Source organism: Vidua macroura, chromosome 6 (genome assembly GCF_024509145.1).
Source record: "Vidua macroura isolate BioBank_ID:100142 chromosome 6, ASM2450914v1, whole genome shotgun sequence".
In the NCBI taxonomy this organism is placed as follows: Eukaryota; Metazoa; Chordata; class Aves; order Passeriformes; family Viduidae; genus Vidua; species Vidua macroura.
In genome coordinates, this window is record NC_071576.1 from 46469690 (window position 1) to 46494193 (window position 24504).

Below are 24504 nucleotides of genomic sequence, written 5' to 3' on the forward strand. Positions count from 1 at the left end.
TGATAACTGCAGACTATGACTAAGTGAGAAATGCTTCTATTAAAAATCCATTAAGAAGAATCAATTCTATGCTATTCTATTCTATTCTGTGCAAGACCCAGTAAAGAGAAAAAAGTAAGTGGAAGATTATTTTTACCTGAAGTTGGATTTGGTGCTCCAATGCAATTCAGTCTTCCCTGGACACAAGTGCTGTGAGAGAGGGAAAAACAACCTATTTTATTCTCTCCTCTCAAGCCAAATATTGAGATTGAGAGCTACTTATCCCTTGTCAAGTTTCAGAATTTTCAAAGGAATTCCAAAAACCTGTTTTGCAGTCTCCGGAAAGAATTTCTCTCAATACAACAACATGTGCTGCTTTCATATGATATCCATTGTTGCTTAGCAGGAAAATTCATAGGTTGTAATGCATATATTGCTTGTTGCTTACATTCTCATAAGATCTCCTCTTGTTGCTGTTGTAATTTTACACTTGAAAGATTATGGAATAAAAAATGCACCGAAGTACAACTGCCCTATCAATCTAGAAATATTACAGAATCATAGAAACATTTAGGATGGAAAAGACCCTTAAGATCCTCGAGTCCAACCATTAATCCAGCACTGCCAAGTCCACCACTAAACCATGTCCCTAAGTGCCATATCTCCATGGCTTTTAAATACTTGCAGGGATAGTGACTCAACCACTTCCCTGGGCAACCTGCTTCAGTGCTTGACAACCATTTCAGTACAGAGTTTTCTTAACATCCAATCAAAACATCCCCCAGTGCAACTTGAGGCCATTTCCTTCCATCCTATCACTTGGTACTTGGGAGAAGAGACCAACCCACACCTCAGCACAACCTCCTTTTAGGCAGTTTTAGAGAGTGTGTCTTCACTGAGCCTCCTTTTCTCCAGGTTAAACAACCTCAGCTCCTTCAGCTGCTCCTCATAATACCTGTGCTCCAGACCAGCTCTGCTGCCCTTCTCTGAACATACTCCAGCATCAAAATGCCTTTCTTCTTGTGAGAGACTCAAAACTGAATACAGGATTCAAGGTGCAGCCTCACCAAGACCAAGTACAGGGGGACAATCACTTCCCTAATGTCAAAGGCTTTACTAAAATCCAGGCAGACAACATCCACAGCCTTTCCCTCATCCACTAAGCAGATCACCTTGTCATAGAAGCAGATTAGGTTGGTCAAGTAGCAGCTGCCTTTCCCAAACCCATGCTGGCTGGGCCTGATCCCGTTTGCCCTGCATGTGCCACATGATGACAAGAAAATATGCTCCATGTCCTTTCCCTGGCAGCAAGGTCAGGCTGCCCACACTGTAAATGTGTATCACATTTGCTGATCTCCAGTCAACCAGGACCTCCAAGGTTAACCAGACTGTTAACAAATGATTGAAAATGCCTCCGTGAACACTTCCACCAGCTCCCTCAGTACCCTTGGTGGACCCCATCTGGCTCCATAGAATTGTGTGTGTTTTAATGGTGTAACAGGCCATTAACCATTTCACTTTTCATTGTAGCGGCTCCATTCTGCTCTCTGTCCCCATCCTGCAATTCAGGGGAATATGTACCATTTGTAAAAGTTGAAAATAAAGTTTAAAGAAACTTAAAGTTGAAGAAATTGAAGAGAGAGCATTCTTTTGAAATTCAGGGTGAAACCATCTTACACATTCCAGACTTTAATGAGAAAAGATTACTTACCATACATGCCCATTTTCATGGACCACTTCTCCAAATGCTATAGGAGATCCTTTGTAGTAGCAGGGGCATTCATTAGCAGGCACACATTTGCCACTCTCATCCATGTAGGTTCCATTTACACAGGTGCAGCCATCAACTGGTACAAACTTAATGTTGCATGTGACATCAGGCTCACTCAGAGAGCGGCAGGTGGGTTGACAGGAAGAGATGGTATAGCTGTAGCTCAGGGATTTGGGACATGAGGTGGTGTATTTTGCTTGAGAGAGGAAAATAAAATAGATCGTCAATTCCAGGCAGTAAATTCTCATGTGAAAAAAAGAAAAATCACAGGCAGTAGAAATAACATGTAAACAATACTATAACACCTCTGCTTATGTTGCATATTTCATGTAAATGTATTTCTGAATAATTTCAGAGTTTGATCTGACAAGCTATTGTACATACGGAGTAAATGCAAAGAAGAAAAGATTTTTTCAAATGAAAGTTCAGAAGGAAACCTCCATTTGGTGCTGCCATTCATTGCCAAGATGCCTAAATTTCTTGAGGAATGAGACAAGATATCTCCCTGAATGTCATCTGGTATGCTGAAAAGAGACATACTGGGTGAGCAGAACCCAGCATGCAGCTTCAAAGACATGAATTAGCAAGTGTTCTGGTCAGTATTTCTAGTACTGTTATTCCAATACAACACATTATGTCTGCAATAACTTGTGATACTTGTAAAGCTGTAGTGAAACTCTAAGTTGCACAGAAACAGGTGGAGGCACTTCCATAAAAAGTCCCTTTCATAATCAAGCCACGTCTCCCATCTATTCATATTCATTCTTGCCAGCAATGAATTGATTCTAAGAGGACAGCAGAGAATTACTTCCAGGAGTGCACTTAACAAAATCCCTTCCTCATCACTTACTGATTTGTCTAGAAATGAGTAGAAAATAATCTCTGATCAGCAATTTTTATTGTTGTGTGTTCTTAGGAAATGGGATAGTGGATAGTACTTACTGCAGACATCAGTCCTCCATCCCTGCAGCTGGATTCCTTTTGCAGCACAAGCTCTCACATAGGCAGACAGAGCTGCACACAGACAGTCCTCACTATTTTCACAGTTACATGTGTCAAACATGCAGTTCTAAGAATGGAGAGAAAAATGAGGTCTCAGCACTGGTAACAGAGTCAGTCTTAAAAAAAAAAAAAAAAAGCATTATCTTTCCAGTCTTATTCCTTAATCCTTCTTCAGATATGCTCACTCATAGACAACAGTAACACAGCTTTATCACTTTTTAGTCTTTGTCTAAGGTTCCTGGCAGGGGAAAACGCAGGTAATGAAAATTCAGTCAATTACTACAGTTATAATTAGGATATAGTGGTCTTAAAGTCTGTTATACATTTTTGCAGCTTCTTGGTCCTCTGAATCTTTTGAGTGGATATGCTGCACAATAGCATCCAAAGCTCTACTCACAACGTGCAGTCCAGACAGACCATTTCACCAGTGTCGACACCTGGGTGACTACTAGTGAGAAGAGTGATTTGCAACATGTTGAAAGCAGAGTGATGGTAATTAGGTAATGGGCTTTCTCATCCAAGCAGTTATTAATGAGATGCCAGTCTGATAAGGTTAACAACTGACTGATATTCAAAGAAGCATTTGACATGCCTTTAAATACACTATCTGGCTTATGTGTAAAACCATCCAGGAGTAAATAGCTGCCTTTTCATTGGCAAACAAGTCAGGATCTTGAAGCCAAGACTGACAATCGAAATAAAGTAATGTTACAACACAAAGAGAAACACATGTTGAAAGAAGGAAGTACTGCAGTACAGCAAAGGGGATACAGGCATTGCCTAAGACACGTCTGGAACAGCTCCTGTTTCTATTGTTTCCAAAGGGAAAAGCAGTCTGACAAAGTACCGTGTGGTAAACAGCGGGATTCACTGCATAGTGACAAGCAGCAAAAGGTCCTGTGCTGTCAGTGAGTAGTCCACACCAATGCTGAGCGTATTTTTCTGTGAAATGAAGAAACAATAAAAATGCACATTACTCTTTGTACTTCATTAGTCACAAACCCATGCTGCCTTGGCCTATGCAGGCAGTTCTGACATTCCATTAAATCTCTTCTTCTCCTGTCTTTTTTTTTTTTTTTCCTTTTTCACTCAGCTTGTGGGTCATGGTTCCTTAAACCAAAGAAGTAGACTTAGTGAAGGAGATGAATTAAAGGTTTCCAAAGATGCTCCTGCAATCCACTTCTCTGACACCAAGTTGTCAGCTTGTACATCTACTCTATTTTCAGTGACCTTGCAGTTTGCTTCACTTACGCTTCTGTCACTCTTTTTTTTTCATTGTTACTTATCTTCAGCGCTTTCATTTTGAGTATTTGCTTCTGATTTCAGGTGTAAGTTTTTATCAAATATTTAAGTCTTTATTTTTTTTATCTTTGATATCCAACAGATGTGTTTTCCTTACAGATTAGCAAAAAGAAGAAAGCAAACTAGAAGAAATTCTAAAAAGCACTCACCATTATCAATGCTGAGTGCACAAGGATTCTCAAAACTCTGCTGGATATTAGGGCATGAAGCCTGAGTTTTCCACGTATTGGCAAACGCTGATGCTGTTCCTTCAATTATTCCACTTATGACCTTGAAGTCATCGGTTTGGATGTTATTGAAATTTCCACAGAGACCTGTTGAAAAGCAGTGAAAAGTTTATACTGCTCTGACTACAAAAAAGGACATTGATCAAGGTGTTGTTTATTTCATTCACTCACCACAAGTCTGGTTTTTGAAAGAAGCATCCAGACGCACAAACACTTGCATCATGGGTGTGAACTGCACTTCAACCTGGACGCCAAAGCTTGTGTCCATGATCATGAAGAATGAGGAAGGTCTGAACATGGTGACATTAGCTATACATGAGAAACAAAATGGTCACTTTCTGAACAAGGCCAAATGCTGAAAACACAATACTGTTCTTTTTGAATTTCTATTGCATTTTTTTTTCAAATTCAGAAGTGAAATAAAGATCTGGAGGTCAGAGATACCACATGGAATCCTTACTTATCAAAACAAAAATAAAATTTCTTTCTAAGCAAGCGTGAGCACAGGGGTAATAACAAAAAAAGAGGTAAAAGAGGTAAAAAGATGCCTTCACTTTTGTGCAGTGAGAAGGAAGTAAATCTGAGAGTAATCAAATCAGGAGACTGTAAATTCTGTTTGCTACTGTTTGAACCCTTGCTTGTGCTTGTCCTGTATTTCTCTATGACACCAAACATCCCACTTTACTTCAAAAGCACTCATGTAGTTTACCATTAGAGAAAAAAACTACCTGCTGACATGGGCAGCTGGGTGTAGATGGAGTTCACAAACACACCCCCATCAGGTTTGACATCCACGATCTGATAAGGAAGAGGAACAAAAGGCAACTCTTTGAATCATAGAATGGTTTGGCTTGGGAGGGACTTTTAAAGGTCATCCAGTTCCAAACCCCCTGCCATGGGCAGGGACATCTTTCAGTAGACCAGGCAGCTTAGGGCCCCATCCAACCTGACCTTGAACACTTCCAGGGATGTGGCATCAACAACTTCTCTGGGCAACCTGTTCCAATGCCTCACCACCCTCACAGTAAAGAATTTCTTCCCAATAGCTAATCTAAACCTGCCCTCTTTCAGTTTGTAGCCATTCCCCCTTGTCATATGACTTTGTGCCCTAGTAAAAGTCTCTCTCCAGCCTTCTTGTAGGCCTGTTTTAGGGACTGAAAGGCTTCTCTAAGGTCTCTTCAGAGCTCTCCCTTCTCTAGGCTGAACAACCCCAACTCTTGCAGTCTTTCCTGATAGGAGAGGTGTTCCAGACCTGTGTTAGTCTTCGTGGCCTCCTCTGGACCTGTTCCCACAGGTCCATGTTTTTCTTATGCTGGGGAGCCCAGAGCTGGATGCAGAACTCCAGGGGAGTCTTCCCAGAGCAACGTAGAGGAAAATAATCCCTTCCCTCACCCTGCTGGCCACACTGCATTGGATGTAGCCCAGGCTGGCCTTCTGGGCTGCCAACCATGTATGAAAAATAACTATAGTCCAAAGAGTAACAATGAGGAGGACCCCACTGATAGTAATTAAACCAATACTTAATAAAAAGGTAGATCTTTGTGATTTCACCTCCCCCTTATTTCTACTTTGTACACTACTAATTTTCCCTGCCAGAACAGAATTACTTTTAAAGGGACTTTCTCAGCTTTTTAGGGGATTACATCATCTTGTTTTCTTTGAACACATCTTAATGATTAATTACATTCATTAACTGTTGTAATCATAATTACTAACCTTGAAGCTCATGGTCTTTTCCCATCTAATTGGCAGAGAAAATAGCCTTTTTCTGCTTAGTGAGTACAATGTGTTTCTTAATGAAATTCCACAAAGCGAAATTTATGGCTGATCTGATTTTCATAAGAAAATCCACTTCTTTTCACTTGATTAAAAATATCATCTACTCATCATACATATGCTGAAAACTTGACAAAGAAATGCAGCTGCCTGACTGATTAACCCCTGGTTTCTTTTCTCCCCGTATTTTTATTGTGCTTATTTTGCATTCTTACAGTTTGTCCTTTATTCATGTTGAGGGTCACTGACTTTAGGCAGGTCTCAGTGTCAGTTAGGCCACACTTGCGTAGTTCTGCCAGGATGGTAAATTTCTCATCTTTACAGTCCTGGAAAAAAAAAAATAGTCAAGTTATTTCACAGAAGACTAATTACAGAAGGTTTCCCTATAAAATTTTATCTCAGTTCTGAAAAGGTGTTTATTTTTCTGGAGAAGATACAGACTGTAGCAAATTCCAGAGCTTCCTTGGTTGAGGATTCAATTTTTTTCTGTTTGAATTATTAGGAACAAGAAATGTAGAATCTGGATTTTACTGATTATATCAATACGGATGTCAAGATGGAGATCCATATGCATATTTGGTGGTTTTATTAATGACAACTTCTAATATTTTATTCAATTCTGTTGTAACTCTCATCTTTCTGTAGCTGGTATAAATGCTAGACAAAAAATTCTGATAAAATATGTTTTAGGTGAACAGTAACATAGAACATTTTATTTCCTTTTACTGAATTGTGCAGATGGGGAAAAAGGAAAGCAAACAGCAAACAGAAAAAGCCCCTAAAAGATCAAGACATTTCATCTATATATGTCTGTAATTAAATATTTTAAATATAATTAATTTCCAAATTTTCTATTTCTTTTATTTTTAAATATTTAAAAACATTCAAAAGCTAAGTGAAATGCATCAGTTAACTTGAAGTGTTTTTCTGTATTTAAACTCCACCAAAATGAAAAAAAAAAAAAGGCTGTTTTATAATCTTTATTTTTAAGAATAATTACTGTAATTTTTAGATTTGTACCATTTGGCCAAATACCTTATAGTAGAGTAACATGGCAAAAATTATGCAACCCAGTAAGAAAGCTGGATTAATTGTACTGAAGGTTGCAAACCAAGCAAATTCTTAAAAATACAGTGCTCTTCAGTTACTCCCTCACAGAACTGGAAATTTTCCAGTGAGCACCACGCACGGTTGCATGACCTCCTAATAATTAACTAATATTGTCAGTGAAATGGCAGCATAATAAACATCTGGCTAAGTGACAGGGAATTTAATGGTGGATGTCAGAAGTGCTAAGTCTCCTAAGTGTTTTCTTTCTATAAATCTATAAGGCTTTATGACCTAGAAGTATCCTCTGAGTCCCACCTTAGAGAGGACATAGGTGCAGTCTCCGTGGTGATCATAGTACTTCTTATCATATGTGGAAATGTGGGAACCTCCCACTGCAGAGCATGTTCCTGGGCAGGACTTATCTTGGCAGCTCCACTGGCCTCCATTACAGGTACTGGAAGAATAAAGTTAGGTGAAATCATTAACAGTGGTCGAGAACAAGAGGATATACAGTGCTGTTAGGTGCAGCTGCTTTGCTATTGCTTTTCCCTTCAAGCTGTGGTTTAAGGTTTCCAAAGCAGGTTTAAGAGTTTCCAAAATGCAGTGAGCTTGTGATGCAACTCATTAAAATCAATTTCTCTGGTAACCATTCCCTTTGCTTTTCTAATTGTTTTCGTTCTTTGGACAAGTGAACTCTCCAAAACAGGTTTTGGATAAATAATTGTGTGGATTTTTTTCAGGTAACATAAAGCACACTAGCGCACTGACAGGTTAAAATATCTTCTGGGTGTTTTGGGTTGGTTTTTTTTTGTTTTTGTTTTTTTGTTTTATATAAATGTATCATAAACTAATAAATAAGAAAAGGTAACTCCACATCTGCTCCTGATGCAGATTGTGTCTATTTTCAAAGCTCATGTGGTAGAGCACAGGTACAGGATTAACAATTGAGAAATTGAGCTTGTATTGTGTCATCCCTTGCTTTCTCCAGAGAAAATAAATATTTACAAATACATTAATGATTACAACTTCATTCCCCTCAGAGAATTCCAAATGTTTGAACAAAATAAACAAAGAGGAAGCATTTTAATTGACTGGTGAGATATCTAAACATTGTAAATCCTTGCTTTGATCACCATGAGATAGAGTGCAAAGCTAGTTATGGCTGTTGCTAAATAAAACAAATAATGTTCTTTAGGGGTGCTTTGGAAATGTAGCAGTCAGTTAAATACACATATCGATTACCAATGAGGCCATTGCATATAATAAACTATTAAACCCATCAAATATATGAGAGGAAATAGTGAGTTAGAAAAGTAACAAAATTTACCAGGTCTGGCATGGCTCTGAAAAAGAAGCTCCTGTAGCATAGGTTTTGCCATTGTAAATACAGGAGCACTCCTGCTGGGGAATGCAGCCAGAATTGTTGATGTCATCAAATACAGACCCTAAATTTAAAAAAAAAAAAAAAAAAAAGACAAAACCTTGATCAATTAAAGAGGCATTTCCCATAACCCATTTTATTTGTTCCAAATCCTAAATATTTTCTTAGCAAGAGACCTGTAGTTGTTGTGAGTGGACATGGCAATGCTGAGGACAGCAGGACTATGTCAGTTTGCTGAGGGAAGGATTCAACCTTTGTATTCTTAAATTCCACCTGCTCTGAAAGAGGGACTTGTTGTAGCATAGGTGGCTGGTTTAAAGATTGCTCTTTATCTGTTCGCTGTTCTTTTTTCCTGCTTTCTAAATATTGCACATGTATTGGCAATTAATTCAGACACCTTTTCTCAGCTGACACATAACAAATGCTTGTCATTGGCAGCTGTGAAAAATACAACTATCTGAGGCTTAAATCCCATGGAACCTACCCAAATCCTACAGGTAAGCTCTTGCTCTTTGAGAACAGAGACGTGAGTACTTAAGGACTTGCCTGGGGGGCAGAAACAGCCATCAATACAGTGTTCTTCACAAAACAGAGATCGTTCAGGATTCGTGCACGTATCAGCACAGGGGGAGTTGCACTCCTGGTACTGCATGTTGTAAGGACACTTCTTGGCTGAAATTTAAAGGAAGAGATTTTTTTTTTTTTCAGTCAAAAGTATTTCTAGTTCTTTATACATGTAAATATTTATATCCATTTAAGTTTTTAAGCTAGATTAAAAAAAAAAAAAAACAAACCACACCAAACTGCTATTGATCACTAGCTCTCAAAATTTGCAAGTTTAACCACCTAAATCCCTATTTCATAGTTGAAATGTGCATTTCATGACTCTGGTGCTGAACTGGCTCAGTAAAGTGGATTTCTGGGGACAGGAAGGTAACAACCTCAGAAAGCCAGCAAAGTCTGTTTCTACAGAAGGCTCCCTTCCCTGTGAACACCTGTACTGCTAGTGAAATATAAGACTTAAAGTCCTAAAGCTTTACTATATTTGCATTTTGAGAAAACATCAGAAGGACAAATAGCACCTCATGGGCTTTTGTTTTGGAGCAAATGCTGGTGATAGTATCAACAGTTACCCACCATACTCAAGTATATGTTTAAATCAATACAAACTCATCACTATCAAGCAAGAGGAGATAAATATGTGATTAGCCAGACATACACCTGTTAAGATCCAATCAGTTAACTGAGAACAACAAATGCTATAGCCACCATGAGGAAAGGAAACAGGAATACGAGCAAGTAAGTATGCCTCATTCTTCCTTCTTGTTTATCCTTTACTTGCTTCCTTCACTACACCCGTTCATTAAATTACACTTTGACTCTTGTTAGAGTATCCATATTAGTGTTTTGGTAGTGTTTAATTCAGGTTGCATTAAAATCCTCAGCTCTTTTGCTGAAGTCTTCATGCTGGAACTTACTTACACATCAGAGTTTTCTAAAGGATTCAATCTTGGACAGCCTGTAACTCCTCCTGCATCCTCAGCATGATTTGAGAGCTTGTTGTTTCTTAGTTACTGACCATGAGGTAAGGCTGTCTCCAGTGATACTCACGGCACAGTTTCGAAGTTCTCCAGTCCAGGGGCTGCCCACCAGCATGAGCACACTGCCGGGAGTACTCAGCAAAGGTGTCACAGATGCATGAGTTGTTTTTAGATTCTGCAGAGCGGCACAAGTCATCTTGGCAGGTCTTAATGTAATCTTTAACATCAACTAGGTCATTACACTCTGCAAATGCAGAGCTGGTCAAAGTTTTCTCGCATATGTCATCCTTTGGAGGAAAAAAAATAGACAAGTCTCTGTAAATAGAAAAAGGTTGGTGGGGGAGAGTTGGTATTGTTATTTTTTGTAGTTATAATGTAACATAATCTTATAGCTCTCTTTAAGTTGTTGTTGCCTGAGGGCTTTTCCTATTGACCTGTATGAAGTTGTAGAAGGGAATGGATAAATTTGAAAGAAAAATAAAAGGATGGTTAGGATCCTTACAAGATTATCAGAGCAGTTATATGTTGGGGTAGAAGTGGAGTCTTCACAGTGTTCTGTTGGCCCATCCATTTTCTGCATGTTCCCAAACTGCAAGGCTGTCATCTTAATATCTGTAGAAAAGAAGTTTAATAATGAAGAACAGAGCTTTTTGTTCAAAGCAACTGCCTGTTATCTTTTCTTTCCTCTCAAGAACTTGGGTCAAGGCTGGCCAAGACAGTTAGCTCCCTTAAGCCTTTAAATGTCATCATCACCCCTTCTATAGGAAGCACTACATCACTACCTAAATTTACTTTGTACAGCACCCTGGAAAAAGCAAACATTGGAAAATTACATTATTATTACATTACTATTACATCTAGATGCACACTAAGATTTTTCCCAGAAAATAATCTCTTTTCAGATTATATTGAGACCATTCAGGGCAGAGGAAAAAAAAAAAGATCTAAACAGGAATTTAGACAATGGAGATTGTTGTAAGACAAAGTTTAGGAAAATGTTAAAGCTGGGAATAGTTAAAAAGATAAGATCTTACAAAGATCATGCAAATCACAGGGAAATGTGGATATACTGATTTTGAGACAAATATGAAACTAGAAATGTACTGTCTAGAAAATATAATTACCTTTTGTTTTATTGAATATATTTCTATATTTAATTATCTTATTAGTGAAAATCTGCTCATTTTTATGGAGTTACCTAATTAGTTTTACCAGCATGGTTTACAATAGTGGCATGCAAGAGATATGCAATCAGTTGTTAGCACCAGTACTATATTTACACTCAAAGCATTAACATACATAATCTGATCTCTTTACTACATTTCTTTAAATAGAGATTGAATCATATCTTACGGGTAAACCATTTGACAGGATGGGAAAGAGGAATGCTGATGATGTCAGACCCTGTTGGAGATCCCATAAACCATTTTTTCTTTTAATTTAGAACACTTACTGTTTGAAATGAACTCATTGTATATGGGAAAGCCGTTGAAGTCACCACAAAGTCCACAAGTCTGATTGGCATATTTCTCATTCAATTCCAGCTAAAATGATGAATAGTAAGTTGATAGAAGTTAGTATAAATATTCTAAAGTATATTCAAGACTAGATAAAACACTTGCACCTGCTGTCTCTTAGTATTTGTTGTCAGATCTGTGGAATTTTATTTAGCAATTTAATTCAAACATGAAGGATAGAATACTCAGCTTAGATTTGATTGCAGAGTCCAAGCTATTGATACTATTGACACAGACTTCAAATTTCACTGTACTATCTATACTATTCTTAGTCACTTTCTATTGATTCTTCAGGAAGAAAATCAAATCCACAGAAAAAAATGAAGGCATAGGAGAGTCAAATTCTGCTTAAAAATATATATGAAGGGGTAATTAGGCCCTATAATAATACCAATAGCTAATGATATAATAAAAGTGATTTTTCATCCTATTTTAAGCAGATGTCTGCTATCCACTAGGTATAAATCCATGTAATTTTCTTTAGGACTACCTGGATACAAACCTATCTTTACTAAAGAAGAATTGCCCAACAGTGTGAGATAAGAAGGCAGTAGCCACCCTCTAAACAGGTAGGGACATGCCTAATCAAAGATTAGCTCTGTTCTCTGAAGGAGTAAACAGGCCCAGGAGCAGTTCTTACCAGAATGCTGTCCTTTTCATTCCACAATAACACAGCACCGATTTTGCTGCCAACTTTCACATAAATGCTGCTCTTCTCTATTGTAATACCAGATTGACTATATGGCAGTTGAACTCTGGGAAAAGGCAGAAAGAATGCTAGTTAGCTTCTGATCCAAATGTTTGATACGAAGAAGGGAAACTTTTGTGGTGTCCACCATCTGTAGGAATTCTAAAATAGTGTATTTTTGGAAAGAAAAGCAATTACAAAATGAGATGGTCCAGCGTTATCAAATTTGGATCCAGCTTCTCAGAACATTTCATCCAAGTTTTATTTTTGAGGTAATCCTTAAGGGAAGGATTTATTTTCTGTGACAGGAATTAATAGCATTTTACTCATTATTTATGTTGGTAAAGGTATCAGATCTATTAATGAATATATAATTGTTTCTCCTCAAACACACCAAAATACTTGGCAGGACTGGGGGGAAAAAAAATCCTGTAGATACCTAAGACGTGTTATGAGTGAGTTTACCTGTTGCCATCGATCAGGACAGCATCTTTTGTTAGTTCGGCAACGACACCTTCGAGTTTCATGGTGATGCGGTTGATTGTCGGAATGTTTGCCACCACTTCACGCCTAATCTGGATGTTGAAATCCTCATAGGGAGCGTTGCAGTGGGAGGCAAAAACGTAATTACAGAGCCCAGGGAAGGTGAATATGTCCCCGTCGAAGGTCTTGAAGTGGAAGTTGCCCCATGTGCTGCACACACGGCCATTGTGAGCAGGATTAGCAGCTGTGAATTAAAACTCGCTGTTAAAAATTATTTAAAATGCCCAGCCTCCATATGGGGAAAATCAACTTGTCCAAAGCTTCATTTTCTCACTAAATGTTTTTTGCCTGCCTACCTCCATTTGTTTTTTCTATCTGAGCATTATTCAGCTGTGTATTCATTCACCACTCATATGTTACTCATACCCTACAAATGGCTACAGTTATGTTCAGCTAAATTAGTCACCTTCATTTCAGCTAAGACAACAGTTTATTTCTAATCACCATGTGTCTCTTCTGAATTAGTCATGACTTCCTTTCTCAGTACCTTTCCCCATGTATATTAAAGTCTTCTGTCTATACCCCTAAAACTGAATACTAATTGAATACATCTTGTTTCCTTTACTTACATGTTATTGCTACATTTGTCAGCAGTGGTGGGATGATGTTCAAGTTAGCTGAATTTCTGAAAGAAGCTAGAATAGAAATAAGAAAGCAATAAAAAACTAGCATAACAATACCTAAATTTGCATGTAGGATAGACCCAGGAAGGACTAGAGAGTTTATATGTCAGACCCAAGGAAACAACGTTAAGCCTGTTTTATTTTACACAGGTTAAAAGTAGATAGTAAAATTTGAACTCAGGATACTTAAGTCATAAGTAATTCCTTTCAGCTGTGATGATCTGCATTTTTTACATGTTAACTTTGACCCTTTTATGAAACTGTGCTGCATTAGAATATTGGAATTCTTCAGAGACATGGAACAATACAAAGGGCTAAGCTGTACTAAATTAGCCTCTTACTACTACAAAAGCACAGTTGCCTTCTCATTACACCTCCTCTTTCTAAGGAGGGAATAAAAACCTTGTAATCTTTTCTGTTTTCTATTTTTCTATTAAGGGGCTGAAAACTCTTCAAAATGGCCACACCTTGGTTGTGCAGGACAGACACAAATCATTGCATGGTAAAAGTCAGCAAAGATGAGTTGTCATCTTGATTTCCTAACATTGGCCACTGATTTTACAGCAGGCCAAAGTGGTCACACTTCCTTTTTTTAAAAGGAACCAAACATCATTTTGGTTTTATATGTTCATGCAGATATGCATCCAGCCTCTACAAACACATCTGTTTTCTTAGTTAACTACGATTATACAAATATAGCCATACTGCGTAATGTGTGTGTGTACTTAGTAACTGGTGTCTAGGAAATATATTACTATACTTAGAGAGAGATGTTAACACACATTTCCTTTCATCTGCCACCACTGACAATATGCTAAGGAGGGTTTTTTAAGGGATTTTTATTATTCAGTATGGATGTAGCAAATAAATACAAATATATACTATAAATAAATGTACCATTCTGTTTCTGTAGAAGACCCCCAGAGAACTGGCTTCCTATTTGGAATCCAGTCTGACCACCTATAAAAAAAAAAAGTGAAAAGCATATTAAGAGTAATATCCTGTACTTGAACTTTTAAAGCAAAGCATTTCACTAGGATCAAAGGACCCAGAAACAACTCTGTAAAACAAAGGGGAGAATCTCCTTTATCTTATCACAGAAAATGAAACGGGCTCCTCAAGAAAGCTAAAATGTAATTATAGACAAGAGACATTCTGTTACAAATAGTCAAAGCTTCTAATCCAAATAACATACGTATTTTGTAATATGCTTTACAATATATTGTTATCCAAATTACATATATCTGCTTTCTATGTTTCTCTCAAAACTCACTGCAAGAGATTCTAATGACTGGATAACACCCCTTATTTCACTGCTGCACTAGATCTCAGTAATATGTGAAACAATTCAGAAGGAATTCACAAAATGCAGGCAAACAATTCATTAAAATTGTTCTGTAGAAGCTAGGCTGTAAGAAAAGGCATGGAAGTGGTTAAAAGAATCAAGGGGCTTCAAGCTTCATCCAGTAATGGCTGCAGATATTTATGACAGTTTCTTTGGTGTCTAAGCATAGGGTCTTTTCTGAGGGAGCAGATAGGAAGCCTCCATCGTGGATCTAGATTTGCTTTACAGCTGTGTACAAGGAGGTACCTCTGAGGGACAATACAAAGGCCATAGCCTGAGCAGTAACCCAGAAATAACCTGATGGACCCGATTTCCTGTTCTACCCATCTACTTACTCAAAGATTGTTCAAACCCACATCCTCTCTGCAGAAAACCTTAAGCATCATGTTATAAAGCTATTTGCTACAACACGTGAAGCAAAGACTTTTGAGAGTTGATAAATATTCTCCAGAACACTTTGATTCCTAGAAAAAACTGACCCTGACCTCCTGGGGTGACATTCTAAGATCTTGGATTTTATAAGTAAATATATCAGGCATTTCCTGTAAAAGTTGAAGGGTTATAACTTTATTTTGTGAAGGACTGAATGCAGTCAGGATATAATAACTGTGTTTGTAACAGATTGACTAATAGGTACCTTTAAGCTGCCAAGTCTAAACCCTCACAGGATTAAAGGGATGAAATAACTAATATCTGAATCCTAGTCTGGATTATGTGAATGAGCACTGTAGGTGTCTAGAGAATTTCTCGGTCAAAGCAGAACTGCCTATGGAATTTGTCCTAAGTTAGGCCCCCTTTTTCCTTATACAATAGGTGAGAAGAGTTCACAAAGAGAACCCAAAGAGATTACTGGCTTTGGAGCAGAGGGTTCTGGGCAACCCCACCATAGTTGCTGCAGCGTATGCAGTTTGTTTCAGCTCTAAGCTTTTAATTCTTTTCTCATTTAACTTTGTGATTGCCCACTAGTGATGTGCAAAGAAGTAACGTGGGACAGAGTTTAACCATTTTCTATTTCCTGCTCATCTTTGAGTATCATAGATAATAACATTAAGTAAATGTATTCACATAATTATAATTTATACTGATTATAGTTAATGAAAATATAATTGGGGAAAAAAATTCATACAGATCAGGTAAGAGAAATACCTCTTTAACTCTACATAATAGGCTGAAGTTTGCTTTCACATTACACATCCATAGGAATCTCAGCAGGTATAGAATCTTAGAAGGTTTGTTTATTCTAGTGTGGGAACCTTTGTAACAGAGTAAAATAGACCTATATATGTATTTTGTTCTGTTAATTTTTCTCAAGGAAACAGCAGGAGCTTTTGTTTACTTAGCAAACACATAATTCCCAAGGAAATTCTACCTGCAGTGGTTTGTTTAACAATTACACAATGCCCTGTTGTTTACTAGTATAAAAATAAGTGTCTCTCAGTTGTAAGAAATTTACTATTTGATAATTTGGAAACTAACTTAATGATTAAGAATATTTGGATGCATCCTGCAAAGTCTATATCCAGCTGGTAATTATTGCTGTCACCAGTTTATAAAAGTTAATATTTGACACAAAATATAAAGGCAGTCACACGTTTGCATGGGATGGGACCATTAGTCTTTAGTTCGGATATTGGAAAATATTTTCCACAGGGTGTGTTTCAAATAAAGAGTGTTTGCTGGGCACTGTCTAATCACACTCATTTTTCAAAGCAGTTTATCAGATTAGCACTGCACAGGAGAAATAACTTTTTTGTTCCGTGAATGGCTGAAAACATTTCTCACTGACATTGCATAACTCCAAACAGAAGTTTATACTCTACAAGACCATTGTGTTTTCAAACACAATATAGACCAACTGACCAGTGATTTAGTGTTTATTTCACAAACTATAAAGCAGCCTTAAATTATATTTGCACCTCTCAATGTTTTGAAAATTATATGCAAGATAAATTTACGTAGGCAATCTGCAGGTTTTAAAATGTCATCTGAGAGGCCAGAAATTACTCTACATGAACAAGACTGACTTATCAAGCTTGTACTCCTGCAAGTAGCTCCAATTTGATTGGTTCCATCAACTTAACAGGGTTATTTATATTAATAAAAACTGCCAAGACCAGCCCTGATGGATATAATATTGACAGGTGAAAAAACCCCATCCAAAATAATGGATTGTGGTGTCACATAAATCTCCCTGTCCTGCTCATACTCACTATCAGTAATTTATATAAATATTTTGCACAGGGTATTAGTATAATAATTAGGAGTATAAATTAGTTACTGCACAATTAGTTACTGAAAATCCTTGCCATATGAATATTCCCTCCTTGTTTCTTTAGCAAAAGAAGTTGCAAGAAATGTTGAGAAATCTGGTGTTAGCCCCTGGTAGGTGACAAAATATTGACAAAGATTGACCAGTGGTCTGATCTAGCAACTGGAAAATGTAGTGGTTTAGATTTTGTAACATCCATAACATTCATAATGAATTCTAATACAAAATGCAACAGGAATAAAATGCTTTTTTAAGGCATATGGGACACTGAAAATCTGACATTTTAAGACATGAAGAAGAGTTTTTTTGGATTTGATCTTCAAGGCTACTCTCCATATGTAGTTATATATAGAAGTTTACTCAATATTAAATTGGTCCAGTTAATAGACAGACATTTCAAATGAAAATATATAAAGAAATCAGCCACCTCTTATATGAATCAATTAGTATATTGTTTGAAATGTATTACTAGGTCTAAACAGAGTAATTTTTATTTTCCCAATAAAAAAGAAAATTTCTTACCTATTTGATGGATACAGCAAACTGCTAACAGGAAAGCCCATTCTGGTAGCAATATCCCCCTGTCAAACCCCATCTTGAGTGGAGTTTGGCACAAGGATGTTGGGTCTAAACTTGATCAGGACTCCAGTTCATCTGTGCTTTGTCACTCTTATATAGTAGGTGACTTTGGCTTCAGTCCCAGATTGATTCAGAGAGTGTAGAAAGGTGAGGTTTGGGGGATTTTAGCTATTGAACAGGTAAACGGGATGCTCTTCCTTTCTCAGAAACTGGCCATTATTTGCATTTTGGGAGGCGTAAATACATTTACGTATGTACATTTTAAAATTACATCTAGTAAAGAAATTATTGCAAATAAAATGCAACTCCTCCTCCACAAATAACAGATCCTGGAACAAATTTAATTTGGTGTTGCTTTACAGTTATGCAGATGGATGGCATGTAACAGTTCCAAGTTTATCAGTACTATAATTGATGTCAGGCAACTCCTTGGCAAAAAACCCCACTGATTTCTGAAGTTTGTGGAATATTTCATATGTGGGGACCCAGCATCAAGAAGTCCCTCCATGCTTGTTGGGGCAGCTAATCTTCTTGTAAAAAGAACAGAATAATAACCTTGAAGGGAGCTGTAGTCTCATGTGGCCACTCTGAGGTATGCCATGGAAACCCTTCTGTGTGGCACTGACAGGCATTAGGCACCCAGCTGAGAAAGATTCACCCCCACCTATCCTGCATTTGTTGGAGAGGGCCTTAAACCTTCAAATGTACTTTTCAATTCTCTGGTTTTGCCTTCTTATAGAAAATATCAGGACTAATTTCAACCAGCCAGCCAGCCAGTCTTGTACCAGCTTTCTAGGATTAAAAAGATTGATTTTAGTCTGTGATCATGATTACATTGTTTCAGAATCATTCTTGTTTAATTCCATTCACATCCACAGAGTTATGAGAACTACAAATTAGTGAAACAGGCAATGAATCAAGGGTATAAGGCTTGCCAGTAAAGGTTTAACAGACCTTTTTTTTCCTGAACATTGACTTTTTGCAGTTTTACTTGGCAATCATTTCAAAAGCAGGAACAAATGCATACAATAAGCACAGACAGTATTTCTACTTCTTGTCACTTTATCTTTTTTAGCTTGACATTGGAGGTAGGATGAGTTGCTCTGGGCAGATTTCTGTCAACTTCCTAGGTCAATAGATCTTACTTTAATAGTAAAAAATGGACAAAACTATTCAAAGTTACTGAAACAATTATTTTAAAACTGCTAGATTTGGCAAAGCAATTTCCAGTCCAGTGCTTGGTATATACATCATTTTCCCTCAATTCACTCTCAGCTTTAGCCTCCTCACAGTTTTCCAGAGTGCAGGTAGCTGATGGATTTAAAAAACCTCCATCATAAAGAATGGAATGAAGGCTGCTGTTCAGTGGGGGATTTAGCCAGAGGGATCTGGGTGATATAATTTGGGGTGGGGGAGCCTCAGGAGTGAGGAGCAAAAAACGCACAAAAACTAGGATGTGTGGAGAGGCAGAAAGGATTTTCTTTGGGTAAAATGGGACAGTTTTACCTTCTACATGCCTGTAAGATTCAGTTCAGCAGTGTCTGCTTGTGTTTATCATTTTTGCTGAAGCAGGGGAAGGACACAAATTTGGGAAGGTGTTCTAATTGTAAAATGGGATCACAGCCATAACCTAACTCCCTTGGACTCTTACCAAAATCCTACCCTGCAACTATATGTTTTAAAATATTTCCGTAAAAGAATAGGAGGGTATAATACAATATTCCATTCAGGTGTTACTGAATTGAATGATGTCATTTTCTTTCCATTTTTTCCAGTTGAGCCCCTATTTCCACTTCTGTTTAGCTCTAAAGAGATCACAGCCTCACATATTTAGTGCTATAAAATAAATTAAAAATAGTTTCTTTATGGAGAGTTATCTGGATTTGATTTCTGGATTGAAATCAGTGGAAGCTTGCTATGGCAATGTTGGGGTACTTAAGTCAACATTTTGGCCTCCTATAGCATGAAACATTCTCTGTCAAAATGTCCAGGATGTTTAATGAAGTTACATCTTCCTAATTCAGTAATAAGCTGTTTACACACTCTAAATCTGTATCTTTATGCTTCAGCAAAGCAGGAGAAAAGAAAATACTGCATTTCCTGCCCATAGAACATGGTTTTATTCTGTGCCAGTACTCATAATGAATATAAATTCATCTGTACATAGAGAAGGCAAATGATTTCTTGTTTACCTGACCAGTTAACTGTATTAAACAAATATACTCTAGTCTCACTTAGACAATTAGACAAGCCACCCAACAAACTTGGCTTTCAGCAACCAACGTACGTATGCCTTTAGCAATAGGCTGTTTGTGATGGTTAGGAGCAGAGCTTGCCTCCCTTCCCAGTTACACCCACCTGTGCACGAGGGGCATAACAGAAAGTCAGTATCTTCTTGTGATGCTTTGAAACATTCGGAGAAAGTTTCTTGTTTTCCACTGGCTGTATAAGAGTAAGGGAATACTGATAAAGGGATGAGCTTTCTGAGGGTGCAGTCAATGCTTTTCATACTCATCTGGTAAAGGTGATGAACACATCCATACCTAGGATGATCAGGAGTGTCACTGGAGTCAAGGCTGCTTTCTCCTTTGGTCTGTCTCTTTTACAGGGACTGTTGCTAAGCAGAGTGCTAATATCAGACACTTCCTTTTTCTTCTAAGATAGTTTTTAATTTTCACTCTAATAACTCTTTGTGACCAAAGCAATGCATGTCAGACTTGAATATGTTATTCCACTAAGCATTTAGCAGTGCACAGTGGTTGTTCAGAAGGCTGTCCCAGTTGTACTCAAAGGTGTTCTTCAAAAGATATTGCCTAGGAATTTTGCTCAAACTGTTCCATGTTCCTGAGTTGCTATGATTGCTACTGCTAAGACTGAGATTTTTGATCTCTACGGATGGTAAGACTTGTTCCAGTATTCAGCTTATTCAACCTTATAGCCTCTCTCTTCCTCCTTCTCCACTCCAAGGAGTGGATGAAATTGTTAATAACATTGACAGGTGCAGAAGAAATTCACAGAATTCACAGAGTGACTAGGTTGGAAGAGACCTTCAAGATCATCGAGTCCAACCCAAATACAGGGCACTCTGTTAGGTGGCTTATGAAATTGAAAATTGTTAGGTGGCTTATGAATTGAAAGCTATCATGTTTTTTGTTTTGTTTTTACTGATTGCTAGGGGAATCATGTCTGTAGATGAAAGTATCACAAAAACTAGAAGGGTTTAAGCAAACATGTTCATTGGTCACAAGAATTGCTTCAAGTGGTTCATGTAGATTAAAAAAAAAGTAGTTCAAGGACTTCTCAGTTTCCCAGATAATACAGTGAAAAGACATTACATAGGTAGGGAGGAGCAAGTTGTAGCGGGGAAAGACTCACCTACAGTTGTAGGAGGGGAAAGAAACCCCAGAAGCAAGTTTTGAAGTGCTTTAATAACAGAAACTTAGCAGCTGTTTTTACTGTTAATTTGTATCAGGAATACACCAAGGGACCACAGTTTTTGGTATTGGCTGGCACTAAAACAAAGCTCTTTTATTTCCAGGAAGAAATTTTCTGGGAAATGTTGAAGGCATTATTTACTAATTTCTTGCCTTTTTGTCTGTTTTTCTCAGTTTTAATGTGTGTAAAAACCAGAAGCTCATGTTGACATCTCAGTAGTAATACCCATGGCAAGTAATTCAGGATAGATCTGTAGAGATGACAGACATCAGTCATTGGAAAGTTATTGGACGTCATTGGAAGTTAACTGCAACAGCTGAGGATATGGCTGACAAATATTCTTCTCTCATTTTGATCTTGTATCAAAAATCTGTACCAATGGATTGATCACTAAAAGTACCTCTTGTAACAGTCAATCAAATAATTCTGAGGATGGATATAGTATCTCCAATTTTACCTTTTTTTCTTTGTTTCTTGCATGGAAGTAGGGGCAAAACTTGTGACATTGACTATACCGGTTTAATCTAAAATTTCAAATGCCAGATAAAATTTCAATATCATATATAATATAAATACCATAATTACAACCTGAAAGTAGATCATACAACATGAGGGTGGCAAAAGGTAAGCATTCAGAATTTAGGTAGTGGTAGTAGTAAGGCTCTTAGTGAAGCCTTAGTGAATGTCTTAGTGAAACCAAAATCATTAGCCTTCTGTGTTCCAATTACAGCTCATGTAGAGTTAAGAACTTGTATCTCCTGACAAGTGTGATAAACCAGAGACAGCTGGGACCCAGGTTTTGTGCCCGGTTTGGGTTTGTGCCCCGGCATTGTGCCTCAGATCTGTGAAGCAATTGCTTGCCATGTCAAGTGGCAAAATGAAATGAAAGAACTGGATTGGTCGGAGAAGAGCCCACTGTGGTGTGGAAAGTAACGTAACATAATGACAGCCTGCAATTAACATCAACGAAGTTGGTATTAACTTAAGTAGAGGATCTAGCACACCCTTTCCCCAAGCTCTGTAGAGGTTTAGTTGCTGTCCTCAGCTTGTCCTGCTGATATCCTGTCTCTGATAGCCTCAGTCATTCTTTCCTTCCATCAGTCTACTAGTCACTCCCCAGAGTTTTACTTTCCAGCCCTTCACAGGGATTCACACTCCACACTTTTTCTTTCAGTGGTGTGTTAACTTCTCCACAATAAATATGTGCACTGCCACTGTGGAAGAAAATGCTGGATGCTCTCTGGCCATGGGATCCTTTCCCTGGTTCTTAGAATAATTTATACAGTCTGGGTTTTTTTAGTATAACATGTCACACCACTTGAGAAATCTCATAGAGGTTTCTCCAGAGAAAACAAGGCTGAAAATCATGTGGAGAGAGAGTTAAACTCTAACAGTGAATAGCAGATGAGCTCTGTGTTATATACTGTTATCACTTTTTATTTTGTTACAGTAATTTTAGAACTGGTTATGCAAGGTACTGTGGAATGAGAAAGAAAACTTTCTATGGAGATTAGATTGTCCAAATGGGGGAAAAAAGTGAGAGCTAAGAGCAGTGAAGGTTAGAAATAATGAAATAACTTGCTTTAATAACTTAATAACTTTGTTTTTCAGCAGAATTAGCCTGTGTTCCTTAATTACAGAGTGACACCTTAAGTGTGTGGTTATATTAAAGCTTGTCTAGTTCCAACCCTCCTGCTGCGGGACAGCTTCCACTAGGCCAGGTTGCTCAAAACCCTATCCAACCTGGTCTGAACACTTACAGGGATGGCACATCCACAGATTCCTTCAGTAACCAGTCCCAGTATTTCACCACCCTCACGGTAAAGAACTTCTTCCCAGTATCTAATCTAAACCTGCCCTCTTTCAGTTTGAAGCCATTGCCCCTTCTCCTATCTCTTTCTGCCCTAGTAAAAGTCCCCCTCCAGCTTTCTTGTAGGCCCAATTTGGGGACTGAAAGGCTTCTCTAAGGTCTCTCCAGAGCCTTCTCTTTTCCAGGTTGAAAAACCCTCTGTCTTTCTTGACAGGAGAGGTGCTCCCGTTCTCTGATCATTTTTGTGACTCTTCTCTTGACTCATTCCAACATGTCCATGTTCTTCTTATGCTCCGGAGCTGGATGCAGTGCTCCAGATGAATCCCCTCCCTTGACCTACTGGCCACACTACTTTTGATATGGCCTAGGATGCCATTCGTTTGACATCTGGAATGTCAAGCTTCTTATCTGCCAACACCCCAAGTCCTTCTCCTCAGAGCTGCTTTTGATGCATTCTCTGCCCAGAGATGTGGTGAACCAGTTTTACCATGTTGAATGTACTTAAATTCACTGTTGAATTGGCTTTGTGTGGCAAGGCTTTCATAGCAGAGGGACTATAGGGTTGACTTCCCCCACATTCCATAGAGCCAACACCAGCCAGCTCCAAGAGGCGCTGCTGGCCAAAACTGGGCTCGTCAGTGATGGTGGTAATGACTCTGGGACAATGTATTTAGGAAGTGGAAATAAATTACTCCACAGAAACACTGCAGCCAGAGGAGTGAGAATATGTGGAACAGCCCTGTGGGCACCAAGTTCAGTGCAGAAGGAGGGGGAGAAAGTGCTCCAAGTGCCGGAGCAGAGATTCCCCTGCAGGCCATAGTGCGGCCCAGAATGTGCCCCTGTACGTCCATGGAGGTCCATGGAGGAGCAGAGGTCCACCATGGAGGATCGCCATGGAGGACCCCACACCAGGGCAGGTGGATATCCAAAGAAGGCTGTGGCCCTGTGGGAAACCTGTGCTGAGGAGTCTCCTGGCAGGACCTGTGGAAGCACACAGAGAGGAGCCCACACTGGGGGAGAGATGGGTACGTGGCATACAACCCAGCACAACAAGGCACTTCATTCAGCTGAATGCACAACTTTTCCATTGTTTATCATGTACATCCATTGCGTGAAAGCTGCTGGGTTTTTCACCTTCAGTATTTGCTTGGTTCTCACAGTGTTAGGATGATATTTATAGTTCTCATTTGGTTCATCTGGCAGGATTTCAGCTTTGTTTTCCTCTTCTGCTGAGTGTTGAATACAGCTTTCTGAACTCATATCACCACAAATGCTTTCTTATGTGTTTGGCATTTTGTTATCTGTTTGGCACTACTGTGGGTTTGCCTTGCCTATGCATCTTTTCTTTATTTTATAAAATGCTTATTCTGTTGTATACCGATAACATACATGAGCCAAATCTGAACTTTTGAATCCTTGGTGAGAGACTTCAATACAGTTCATTTTTTTTCTTTTGTTTTTCTTCTCCACAAGCTTGGCATAATTATTTCTTCTGTGCCAGTAATTGCATATACCCCCTCATGACATGAAATAACTCACACACGGACACTAGATGTAAAAGGGGAAAGAAAAGAACCTAAAAGAGAGATTTTATTTTCTAACTCCACTATATATAGAATAGTAAAAGTGACAGTGGATTGGAGGGTGAAATTACCACCTCTCCAAC

At 38.3% G+C, this 24504-nt stretch overlaps 1 protein-coding gene across 1 annotated transcript in view; it reads right to left on the bottom strand.

The window, feature by feature from the left end:
• Positions 1 to 23946, bottom strand: part of LOC128809001 (mucin-2-like) — a 35896-nt gene extending 11950 nt beyond the window's left edge. The window contains exons 1-20 of the mRNA XM_053980692.1: positions 23941 to 23946; positions 23684 to 23819; positions 14298 to 14360; positions 13347 to 13412; positions 12700 to 12961; positions 12187 to 12301; positions 11483 to 11573; positions 10532 to 10641; positions 10100 to 10316; positions 9035 to 9160; positions 8435 to 8552; positions 7423 to 7561; positions 6273 to 6383; positions 5010 to 5079; positions 4453 to 4590; positions 4204 to 4368; positions 3600 to 3694; positions 2693 to 2819; positions 1691 to 1946; positions 137 to 189 (exon numbers count right to left, since the gene is read on the bottom strand). Of these exons, the coding sequence (XP_053836667.1) occupies positions 137 to 189; positions 1691 to 1946; positions 2693 to 2819; positions 3600 to 3694; positions 4204 to 4368; positions 4453 to 4590; positions 5010 to 5079; positions 6273 to 6383; positions 7423 to 7561; positions 8435 to 8552; positions 9035 to 9160; positions 10100 to 10316; positions 10532 to 10641; positions 11483 to 11573; positions 12187 to 12301; positions 12700 to 12961; positions 13347 to 13412; positions 14298 to 14360; positions 23684 to 23819; positions 23941 to 23946 (2464 nt within the window). The remainder of the gene's footprint in view (positions 1 to 136; positions 190 to 1690; positions 1947 to 2692; positions 2820 to 3599; positions 3695 to 4203; positions 4369 to 4452; positions 4591 to 5009; positions 5080 to 6272; positions 6384 to 7422; positions 7562 to 8434; positions 8553 to 9034; positions 9161 to 10099; positions 10317 to 10531; positions 10642 to 11482; positions 11574 to 12186; positions 12302 to 12699; positions 12962 to 13346; positions 13413 to 14297; positions 14361 to 23683; positions 23820 to 23940) is intronic.
• Between the last annotated feature and the right edge of the window lie 558 nt (positions 23947 to 24504).